Source organism: Stegastes partitus, unplaced genomic scaffold (genome assembly GCF_000690725.1).
Source record: "Stegastes partitus isolate 25-593 unplaced genomic scaffold, Stegastes_partitus-1.0.2 Scaffold67, whole genome shotgun sequence".
NCBI lineage: Eukaryota > Metazoa > Chordata > Actinopteri > Pomacentridae > Stegastes > Stegastes partitus.
Genome location: NW_007577798.1, coordinates 155,300 through 167,751, shown reverse-complemented (window position 1 = coordinate 167,751; position 12,452 = coordinate 155,300). Strand labels below are relative to the sequence as shown.

At 42.2% G+C, this 12,452-nt stretch overlaps 1 protein-coding gene across 2 annotated transcripts in view; it reads left to right on the top strand.

The window, feature by feature from the left end:
* LOC103353301 (kelch-like family member 13) overlaps positions 1-11,294 on the top strand; it is a 40,887-nt gene extending 29,593 nt beyond the window's left edge. For both annotated transcript variants that reach the window (XM_008276211.1, XM_008276210.1), the window contains 2 exons: positions 3,802-3,915; positions 10,209-11,294. In XM_008276211.1, the coding sequence (XP_008274433.1) occupies positions 3,802-3,915; positions 10,209-10,696 (602 nt within the window). In that variant the 3' untranslated portion in view covers positions 10,697-11,294. The remainder of the gene's footprint in view (positions 1-3,801; positions 3,916-10,208) is intronic.
* The last annotated feature ends 1,158 nt before the right edge of the window (positions 11,295-12,452 follow it).

Sequence of the window (12,452 nt, the reverse complement as noted above, 5' to 3'; positions counted from 1 at the left end):
CTAATGTAATCCATTATGGAAGCGTTTCAACACTTGCAGAATCAATTTCAGTTGTCTCTGTCTCAGAAGTGTCATTTTGGGATTTTTTTCTTCTGTTTTGGGGTTCATTATATTAAGTATATTATACATTTAGATTTTTTTTTTCACCCATATTTCTTCCTCACAGTGCTAGTGCTTATTACAATGCTGTAGCAGATAACTTCAGAGAAGCTGAAGCTGCGTCATTAACCATCATGAAAAGTTGCATGCAATTCATCAGTGGAATCTTGAGTGACTGTAAAAGGGTCGTACCAGATCCCCCTTGAGTAATCTGATGCTTTTCATAGCTGAAGCACCATTTTTTCACGTTTACATTCATAATTAACCCCTCTGGAAGAAACGCTTCTGTGAGCAGATGTATTTATACATTTATATCTATTCATTGTAGTTTGGTTGTTGATGCTGAGTAACCAATCTGGAATCTGTGCACCCATAACTGTAGACCACAGAGAGGTGCCACCCAATACTTAAATTCAGCTCTGTAACTGCAGCGGACAGAGAGAGGCCACTGTGCGAGCAGTCTTCTCTTCTGGGTTATAATTAGACCAAAGAACACAGCCCCAGTTCACTGCCTGTCTACACAACTGCCTTTTTCTGCTTTACGTGCCACTGCCTTTTCACTGCATGTGCTTCAGTCTTGATGCTTTTTTTTTCTGGATGTGCCCTGCCCTTGTATTATGTTTGTTTACTCTGGGTAGGTCACACGGGTGTGGTTTTATTGTTTTTGTCTGAAGTGCTTTGAATTTAAATGAAAAACATCAAGAAGGGTGCTGAGAGAAGGAAGCTTTCAATCTTTTCAATTCTTTATTCTTCAGTAGTTCTGTTTTGGCTACATATTCAGAATTCATTCACTGCTAGGCTTTGTTTTGTACTGATTTTTAACTATTTAAAACAATATAATGAAGATGTGTTATGGAAGAAACTGATGGGATTGAAATATATTAAGGTTTAACTTTTAATCGGTGGTTTGTCAAAGTGATATGTTTAGGTTTAGGGTTGAAGCAGTTTGTATATATTACAGGTTTCTCTGTCAACAAATTCTATTTGACCAAATTTAAACCTTTCTATGAGTCTTGGGCAGGAGCAGCACAATCTTTTAATGTAACTGGAAAGCTGCACTTAAGAGTGTGTATATTTGCTTTAATTGGTCTCTTAGGCATAAAAAAGCTCTTATTACCTGCTCTGCAGAAACAAAATGTGCAGATCAGCAAAGATCTCGAGATTTGTTTTTGTGTTGTTTTTTTTTCTTGCAGCCCTTTCCAAAAAGCAATATTTAAGCTCAAATGAAAGTATATACTGAATTCTATCTCGCAGAATGTTATTCTCCTTTTCTATCCCTTTCATCATCTCAGATTTTTTGGGACCAAACCGTATCTTTCAATCCCATTACAAGGTCCAGGCCCCCACTGCTGCTCTGGGTCAGAGAAATATGCTACATGGTAGCTATTACCAGATATCACCAGCTGCCAGCTTGACCCTTGGAGTGTTCTATTAATTTCTGATGAACAACCTGCAGTGAAAGAAAATTCATGCTAATTAAAAATGTGACCTTTTCAGCTGATCAGGACAAAATCTGATGGTAATGAAGCTGTTATTCACTTTTAACTGGTGTAGCTGTAAATGAAATTACTTAGTACCCGGCCTCTGGTCTCTATTAAATAAATAACTGATTTACCTATTATAAAGTAATTTTAATTATGATCCATTCCATTTTTAGTCAAACTTTGCTTTGTACTTTAGGTTTGCTCAGTTAAACTATTGGTCCTCATGTCTGTACTGTTTCCACTGAGAGGTTGCAGGTTTTCTCAGTTTGACAATAGGACCAAGCAGAGCAATTTCCCATAGTTGGCCCATGGATGTCTCACACCCCTTTTGTGCTACTGTGCATACTGCTGTATTTTGGAACAAATATGATTTTTTTAAAGCACATTGTTTTAGGAAGCCCTTGATTTAACCATAGCCTTTAAAAGTGCACGGCTCGATTCTTTAAATCCAGCCGAGACCCCTTATTTTTCTTTGAGCATCATTAATCAGGTCACTTTATCCACTGGCTGCAAAGTGTGAAAACAAGATATTTTGTGCATTATCTCAATTGCTGCTTGTGACACGTAACAAAATCGAGTGCCTTTTAATTAATTAAATGCGGACAATCTTGCCAAAAGATCACATGACAAATTTTAGTGGTACACAATCCAAGATCTGAATCACGATTCTCCCAGCAGATTTTGATGAACTTTGATGTGATTGCATGATTAGTTTAGCATATGGTTGCGCGGATAAAAAGTCTGTCACTGCAACTTTCAAATCTCTGCAACCTGTTTTCACTTCAATTTAATTCTTAACAAGCAACTTGAAGTAGTGCTTCGTGTCTCTGCTGGTTGGATGCTTCTCTCAGAATGTTGGTCTACTTCTAACTGTTCTTCGTCTGCTACGCTTGTCTTCTGTTAACATACTAGTTTTCACCTTTTAAGATGTGCAGTGCATCCATTGTTTCCCGACCTGCTGGCTGACCAGGTGACTGTTGTGGCGGTCATCAGTGACTTCTAGCTGTCTCTCCAGCGAGTCTCTCATCCAGCTCCACCATCTTGATGATGGGAGTCAGCTGTCTCGTTATGGGCAGACTTCAGGGCATCTTTGTTCTGCTCTTCAGCCTCAGTGAGCTTGCTGTAGCTGCACATGATCCAGTACTCCACCGGCTGCAGGCTCTAGCTGGAGTGGCCCTTCAGCTCGCAGTGGATCTGCTGGAGAGCCTTCTACAGGATGACTCACTGGAGAGGCAGCTGAACATAAAAGGACCACCACAACAATGACCTGGCCAGTCTGCAGATAGGGAAATATGAGATGGGATGGGCCAGGGCTCGCCGGTTAGCAGTGACTAAAATACCAACATACAACATTAACATATAGCACCTTCAATTAATATACCAAATTAGGAGTTTCCACAATATACGATCCCCCTACTTTAATTCCAGTTATATTTAGGTGGCAAATGACAAGAAAATAACTTATCCGTGATTCACAATCTTAAGTTTATAGGCCCATATAACAGACCTCCAAGGTGCTGTGTCCACACTGGCTCCACTAAAAACACTCTGGCTTTGTAGTTGTTCAAACCAAACACAATCGTCGAGGGCAGTGCTGAGCCCAGGTTGCAGCAATGGTGTCCCTTGTCAAATGGTGCCATGTTGCTAGCAGAACAGAAGGAGAATGCAGTGTGAAACCGAAATGGCAGGCTTGTACCCACCATCTAAATCCAGACAGTCAGACTAGTCGGTGTATAATGCACACTTGTGCTCCCACTTATATTTAGCTATGGTGTATGAAGCTTACATCTTTAAAGTAAAGGGCCCTCGATGCATCACTGCAGCTGCTTGTCCAACTTGTTCTGTACACAATCACAACCCTTTTCCAAGCACACAATAAGTCCACAAGATGATGGACCCTATGGGTTCACCCAACCAGCATTTTCTTACCTATGAGCATCACTTGTGAATACCAGTGTCTGTTTTCGCTCAGATTTAGCAACACCATCCTCAGGCAGCTTACGATAGAGGATCTAGCAATCTCCCTATTTCCTGTGCAGTCAGTGCGTTGAGCGCTGGTGGGGTTGTGGGGATGTGTACTCTGTATTTAAATCCGTGTTTTAGCTCCCACGCTGAGACCCTCCAAGGCCTCATTTGCTGCTGTTTGTCCTCCTTAGTTGTGTCTTGACCTACTTTCTACTAATACAGTCTCTTTTTTTTCTCCATCTTTTTCTTCAAGCTACTGTGGAGTGCTACAACCCAAGGACAAATGAATGGACATATGTTGCCAAAATGAATGAGCCACATTATGGCCATGCTGGGACGGTGTATGGCGGTTATATGTATATTTCAGGTAAGTGGCGAAAGCTGAAGCTGCTCAAATAAAAAAAAGAGATGTATAATGTGTGAATATGTAGGATGTTTAAAAGTTGATTGCATGCCTTAAAGGTGACAGTTAAATTTTATTTGTAGCACGCATTAGAGGGCAGCATGGGCGTAGGATCACAATAACAATACACATTACGGATTGTTGAAATTATTTTATTACTTCTGACATATTGCATTTGATAATAATGCTTTGAACAAATGGTACACACAGTGCATTGTAGTTTTTGAATTATCGGTGAGTCACGATTTCTAACAGTCTGCTAATGCTACTTTTTTTTTTTTAACCTGCTACATTATATAAAAATAATAGCTTTCACACTTTTTTTCAAATCATTCCTCACATACTTGATTCAACTATGCTGAGCCTGATTATAAAGTCCGTGAGGGCCCAGTGCTCAGGACAGACAGTGGACAGTCAGGACTTGCTCTTTACATGTCACCACAGCACTTGTTCACTTCATACGATTGAAAACAAATCCTGCGGTATGGAGATGAGCCCTAGTTTCTCAGTGTGACTAATCCAGAGCGATGCTACAAAGGAGGGGAAGGTTGGTGGTGGTGGTGGAGGGGAATTGGGAAGGATGGAGCAAAAGTAAAGGACTGAAGCCTGTGTAGGAGGTGTAACACAGAAGAGACTGTGTTAATCCCTCCTGGCCATGGGTACCATCATCCTCCTTGCAACACATGAGCACAAACGGTGTTGTTCAAAACATAAAAAATGAGATTGTGGAAGTTTTCCAGTAGTGCAGTTTTGTTTTTTCCATTTTTTTTTTTTTTTTGTGGAAGCAAAGGTAGGGAAGAAGGACAGAAAGGAAAAGGAGTATTGATGGTGTTTATTGTCACCCATACTCTACCAATATCATAAATGACTAGGTTATCTCTAAGCACATCCATAGCATCTGTGTGGCAGCCAAAAAATACACCAGTGTACACTATTTTGTAGACTTCCCAGTTCAAATCAGATCAACATTTGATCAATTTAAAAAATTTAGCCAGTGGAGCTACATGAAGTGAAAATCTGTGACCATGCGCCATCAAAGGAATAAACACCAGCTGTTTGAGTAGTGGAGGAATTGCAATTAACAAAAATAGAAATCCCACCAAGAAACTTTTTTTTTTTTTTAAAGTGGTATATTGGTATCGGGCATCTCTGGTAGCCTTAGTGGATTTATATACATTAACATCTTTGCACTTGTCACATATTGTACTTACAGCACCACCTGGGAGACTCTGGAAAATGAAAATAAAATATGGAAAAGCTCTTTAGCAGCAATATTAAGCTTCTTTGCAATGTAAGGTGATGACCAGCTTACACACCGTTTTATTAGATGTATTCCCTGAGTTTGATTACTGTGCACGCAAGCAGTGAATCTAATTCCATAATCCACACATCTGCAAACCTTTATTATGTTATGGAGCTCTATACACAACACATTACCTACTGTGTTAGCTCCAGTTATCTTTCATGTATTCTTCATAGTTTCTGCTCATCTGATGTTTTAATTCAGTGCAGTGTTATGCAGCTACCACTAAAGATTTATTTTATTTTTTTACATTAAAAAAAAATTGAGTATTGCAGAAGGAATTGTGAAGCTAATAGTGCATGTAGCCCCTTTAATTTGATTTCATATTAATTAACTCTGACATGCTGGAGCGATGCCAGAAACTGAGAACTACCTTCACACATGATTACTATCATTGTTTATATAAACAGTTTTTAATTAGTTTAAGAGCTGAGGCATATTTGGGACCACACAGACCACAAGTCTAATATTATAGTGGAGTGGAGACGAAAGCCACATTTTTAGTTTTTTAAGCTGAAATGATGAATAACATAATAGTCACGGACTGAGCTAATCTGCTGGTAGCCAGCTGTGTCAATCCTTTTGCTTCTGGCTGTACTCTGCAGTACATGGTGTTTATTGCTGACTTCTTTTGATATTCTAATGGATTCTTTTTTATTGGTTTCGTGTTTCAGTGATGCACGCAAGAGCAGGTCAATAGCCTGATAAATTTTGCTGTTGTAACAGCGAGTTGAGCTGTGACACAATGTCATGCTTTGCACCTGCAGCAGCTAAAAATATATGTGATGGAAAAATGAACATTTGTGGTACAGGATAAAGCTGGTCAAGCAGTTTTGCGAATACAGCTGGGGGTTGCAACACAAGAAAGAAAACATGCAGGTCATATGAAAACTTGCTTTTAAGTGCTTTTAATGCAAATGGTACAGGTAAACGAGCCATTTTGCTGCACGAAGGGCCCACTGTAGCGCCCACAGTCTCGGGGGTTACAGTCTAGCTGTGCAAGGTGACCCATGCTGGAGTGCAATTCTGTGTCTATCTGTCATGGCACATCAGATCACTTTCTCCGGCTGTGCTGCTGTGCTGTCTGAAGGTATTCTGTCAGCTGGATGAACCTGACAAATGCACTCAGCCTACAGACCATCACAGCTCAAGTGGGGTGGCAGAGTTCAGACATGAGTACTAAACCAGCGCACAGCCTCGCTGCCTCTGGTCCACGGTCTTATCCAAGAGATTAACTCTTTGATTCCACCGGGGGCGGCTGAGTTGTGTTGCGACCACCGAAGTTGATCGTGGCCCCTCTAAACAATGTTTACACCAGAAGGGCCACAGCATGTTTCAGAAGTGGTTCTCGGCCAAATGTGGGCCTAAAATACATGCAAATTGATGCAGTAGCCACATCAAGCTGCACAGAGCGGATCCAGACAGGCACAAATTTGCACATAATTAAAAAAATTTCCCAAATAAACCAACCATATGCAGTCTCCCAAACGTATATCACATTAGTTCATCGGTGTCATAACCTGCAGCACAATAACAGAAGTCAGCTGGTCAGAGGATGTTCACCGTGGACATAAAAGTGTTTGTCTGCAACTTTGTCTGTGGGCTACAGCACAACAGTGTAAGAAATAACAAAAAACACAATAAAACAGACCAATAAAGAAACCATTTTACTGCTTAGCTAAGTTAGAAGACGCACAAAAGTCAAGGTAAAGTGACCAAATGAGCAAGTTAACATTATCAGGCAGATGAAACACTACGACTTCTTGAACACTTTGTGGGAGTTATGTAGGTGTGTGGAACAAAACCACATAGACATCATGGACCCACGCCTGGTCAAATCCAAGGGTTGGATTGATGGTGCTGATTAGGATCAGATCAGCCCAAAGACCGAAGCTACCCTACAATTTAACTAACAATTACAGCAGCGTCCCTCCCACTGCTTCCCTATTATTAAAGTTTAACATCAACCAGATTAGATCCTGTGTTCTAAAGCTATACCGCTGGCAGCAGACCCTTTCCAGTGTTAGGCCTACATGGATTGGACTTGTTCCAATGCATCCTTGGTATGCCCATTTGGACTAGGATCTTGAGAGTTTAAGGCCAAGTTGAACACCTGTGTTGTGTTTTGGGGATTTTTCAGGATCCGTTGCCTTACTGGAGGAGGTTGCTGGTATTGAAGTGGTCTTGCTTGATCTGGAACTTTGATTAGATTGGTGGTACGTGTCAAAATAATATCCACATGAAAGCCAGGATCCAAGTTTTCCCAGCAGAACATTGCATTGTGATGAGAGATGATGAATGTTGTTCACGTCAGCCGTCAGTGGTTTTCATGTTGTGGCTGATTGGTGTAGGTCCCATGGCAACAGCCAGTCTCATAAACCAGGTCTCTGATTGTTTTTAATATTTGTGTGTGTTTAAAATGATTAGAATGATTTGTAGTAATTATCTGACATTTGACAGTTGAAAAATCAAGTGCACTGCACATTCTGTACTGCATTTCTTCATCATCAGCCATTGATATCAATATGTATCTGCAATAAGCTAATATATGGGCTACGTGTGAGCCTGGCTGATTTCATTTGGTTGAGAACTATCTGTCAGCTGCTAAGGCAAGGTATTTGTATGGTTTGAACCTGCTATATCATACGTAATGTGTCTTTCACACTTACAGACTTATGCAAATCATTCCTCACACACTTGATTTATCTATGCTGAGCATGCATTAGAGATCTGTGAGAGTTCAGCGCTCAGGACCGACGGTGGGCACTGAGACTGGGCATCAAAAGGGGGGCTGATCTATAATGCCTGCTAATATCCTCCCCGCTTGATCAATTTGGAGATGTTGCACAAAGTGATATAATTCCAGCTCTTGCAACTAATGTGGGTGTTGGTTAAGACTGTGTCTGAAATCACATCCTATTTACGATTAGTGCACTGCAGTACATCTCCTCTGCCATTTTATTTGAGTGTGTAATTTATGCTCTGTGTAGCGCCTCTGTAGATGCTCACTGTGGAATGAAAAAAGGTTGTCTTTGCTAACATTCTCAAAATAACATATATTGAATTTTATACATGTGGTTTTATCATGTGAACTCGACAACTGATGACCCGTAATGGTACGTCAACGTCTGAAATTTGAACTGTCGGCTCACCTCGTAGTAAATAACTGTTTATTACACAGAGAGTAGTGAATGAGTCAGTGAGGAGTGATTTCGATCTCATATTCCTGCAGGAACTGAGGGCCAGACTGAGATATCAGAAGGCTGTAAAATGAACTTGACAGTCTGACTTCAAGAGGATGGTTATCCTCACTGGAGAAATGCAGGTTACTGAATGTATCTTACATGACTAGGAACCGCAAATGGAAACCACTTTATTTTTTAACTTGCTCGGAGAAGTGAGAGGAGTGTGAAAACTGGTGCCCAAGTATTTTCAGTTTCTTTCATCATCCATACAGAGCTCCCTGTATGTTAATGCGGATCCATATGTTCCCAGCCAGCCTGAGGTAAAGCTGATCAATATGTAGCTGTAGCTTGGTTGTGTCTTTAGCAATGTGGATCCCTGAGGGATTTAACATCAGAGACCAACATTGATCGCTAGCAGTTGATATTTATACAGGAGCTGAAGTCCTAATGATTACGGGGTATTTTTGGAATCTGCTGATCCCCCTTTTTAGTGTCACCTTTGTGTCTATTCTCCATCATCTCTGGGTCCCACGTGTGCCGGCACTGATTCAACCAGGTCACTGGTTCTACAAGGGGACTCTGCAGTTATTTTATATCTACACGGCTGCACAGGGAAGCGATTTGAAATGGTAAAATATGGGCACATGTGGCAGGCAATACAAACAATAACACAGTCTGTCCTGTGCTGTCTGCGGAAGGGCAAAGGCTTTTAGCCCGTCTTTCTGAGATGAGATCAATTTGGCAAAACCCTGTCCGCTCTTAGTGTCTCACTAATGGCACTGATTAGACATTGAGATACTGGGATACTGATCAGACGTTATTGTATCAGGGAAAGGCCAAAGCCCTTGAACAGAATCAAAATAGCAGCAGAGCCCCTTGAGAGGAATTACAAGGACCCTACTTTTACTCCGGCAGCACTGTTCTCTTGTTAGGATTTAAATAGCAGACTTGCTCCGTGGACTACTTGGATAAAGAAAATGGATAGTCAGGCTATCTTTGAATTTGATCAGCTAAGGAGGTGCAGCATCACAGATCTGAGTCATGGCAGCTGAATAGACAGCTTAGGCCTCAACAATAAACCAAGCACACGATCACTGGGCAGCAGCAAAAGAGGGATTCTGCCTCTATTCGGCATGCTCTGCAAATCTTCCCTGCATTTGCTCCTAGTCACTCTGCCTGGGGGGGGAGGGGTGGACTGGCTTCCACCCAAATGCATGCTGGGATTGTGTTCCTCTTTATTTTAAGCCTTCCCTGTAGACATGTCCTGTTTTTTTTTTTTCCTCCCCACTTTGCCTCAGCTTTTTTGTGTCCCGGCGTCTAACAGCCCGTTTGTGCGTATGTGCGCGGACGCTTTGTAATTGTGTTCCGCTTTGTACTGAGTGCTCATCATCAGCATCATTTCACACTGTAGAAAAGAGGCTGAACAACAACGGATATCAGTCGAGTTTGTAAAATCAGTGTTTAACTCGCGCATTTGTTGTTGAATTTGAGAAACTGGGATCACAGAAAGGTGAGTTTAAAAAAAAATGTGGACCTCGTGTACATATTGGCTCTGAATAACGTGACCGAAGCAGATGTCACCGCTGCCAGTGTTGTGGCTGGAGCCTCACATGGCCTAGATAAAAACGTTATTTGACATGGCTGAATGAGTCACCGATCTGTTTGACTGACACGTCCACAAAGTGTTTTCTTCCCCCAAATGATCAGTGTTGAGGCTAATTTGCTTTTTCTTTTTTCTTTTTTCTTCCTCCTTCTTCTTTTTGCTGCAGGGGGAATCACTCACGACACTTTTCAGAAGGAGCTGATGTGCTTTGACCCAGATGCGGACAAATGGACTCAGAAAGCGCCCATGACGACGGTGCGCGGCCTCCACTGCATGTGCACAGTGGGCGACCGCCTCTACGTGATCGGGGGCAATCACTTCCGGGGCACCAGCGACTACGACGACGTGCTCAGCTGCGAATACTACTCCCCCGCCCTGGACTTGTGGACACCTATCGCCGCCATGTTGCGAGGTCAGAGCGACGTCGGCGTGGCGGTGTTTGAGAATAAGATCTATGTGGTGGGCGGCTACTCGTGGAACAATCGGTGCATGGTGGAAATAGTACAGAAGTACGACCCCGAGAAAGACGAATGGCACAAAGTTTTTGACTTGCCCGAGTCGCTGGGCGGGATCCGAGCCTGCACACTCACAGTTTTCCCCCCTGAGGATATCTCGGGCTCGCCCTCCAGAGAGTCGCCCCTCTCAGCACCTTGATGAGTAAAGGGGGGGAGCCCTGTTTCGCTCACACCCCCGTGACCCCTCGCCCCCCACGACCCTCCTCAACAAACACACCTTATAGACATTGTTTGCACTTCCTCCTCGGACAACATCTGTACCGCATCCCCGAGTACCCCCCCACGTCCCCCAAAGCTGTGCAGAAACCCCCCCTCCCTGAGTGATTAAACCCACGTACCGACACGGTTTGGCAACCTAATTACATGTTAATGTTGCATACTCGGTATATTTTGGCAGGAAATACCTTGACTTGAAAAGTGACTTTGCAAATCAACTTTTCTACCTGATGTCTATAAAGTTTTCTTATGTCTCGTTTCTTTTGGTGTTCTACCTTGAAATGTTGACTACCACACTGACTCTCTCTTCTAGTCTATGCCAGGTTAGATGCAGGTGACCCCCGGAGAGCAGCAGCGTAGGGACGGATACGAGCTCCAAAAACACAGATGGTTTTTAACTCAGGGGTTGGCCCAGGCCCCATCTACGTCTCTCTTGCAGTTTCAGTTCTTTCCCGCTATTGATATGAAACTGTTAACAAAATGGTGTTTTCTAAATTTAATAAACATGATTTTGAAAGTAATGAAATGTCGTCATCACTGACTGCAGCAGATGAGGAACCCCGGAAACCTGATGTTGACCTTTCTGTAACAAGTGGAGCGGAACTCATGAAAAGTCTTGTGTGGTTTAAAATATTGTCTTAATCTCATCTCTGAACAGTTTCTGGAGGTGTTTTTTCTTTCTTTCTTTTTTTTTTTAACTCACTGTGAGCTCATTTTTCACTGCAGCATAAAGTCCTGCTCCTCTGTGGAAACAGCACAACCGCAATGAGAAGAAGAGGAACTCAAAGCTGTCTTTAGAGAAAATTTTTATTTTTTTTTTTGTTCAATTTCTAATGAGACATGTAGAATAAGGTCATTTTAATGAACTATTGCAGGGATTTTAAGCTTAGATTTGTAAAATTTCTCAGCGGAGCATCACAGATGAGTAGTTCGAGGTCCACTGAAGGGTTAAACATCTGATGTTTCCTTCTGTTTTTACAGTTTCTAGCCCTGATAAATAGCACAGTTTGGGCCTTTGTTTTTCACAGGTTTCAATCGTATGCATCCATTTAGAGATTACACAAAGCTGTTTTTATGTTGTGTGACTGGTAGCAGACTGGTTTGGATTTACAGTATATACAGTCCTTGAGGTAATTGGATTCCAGTCATTGTTGATTTCAGTGAAGCCTCCAGGCTACAAGCTGCGTTGTCAGTAATCAGCCGCGAGAGAGACGTTGGCTTCTTTTATCTCTGTTTTGTGAACTTCTCTGTGTTGAATGTGGAGGGGAAGTACAAGATCCAGCAGCCTGTTTGTAGGGAATGGCCTCTTTAACTGTTACAGATACATTATACTGCATAGCTGGAGTGAAAATACACACTATAGGATGATGACAAAGGTGTTTTTTTTTTTATAAATCTGCACTGTGTTTACATCAGCCTTGTCAGTGGTCAGAGGTTTGGTCCTGATGCACTCACTCGCCTCCCAGTGATGGAAACGCTCTGCTGACCAGTGTTAACTGGAAACTGGCAGCTCCACCACTGTCGCCTCTCCTTCTGGCATCCAGACAGACGGTAATGTCGCCCACAATCTGCCCACCTGCTCCTGGACGATTAAAGCCTTAATAGCAGCATATGGTGTCCGAGACGTCGGCTTCACGCTGTTACCGGGAACAAAAGGTTTGTGTAATCATCAGGTGAGT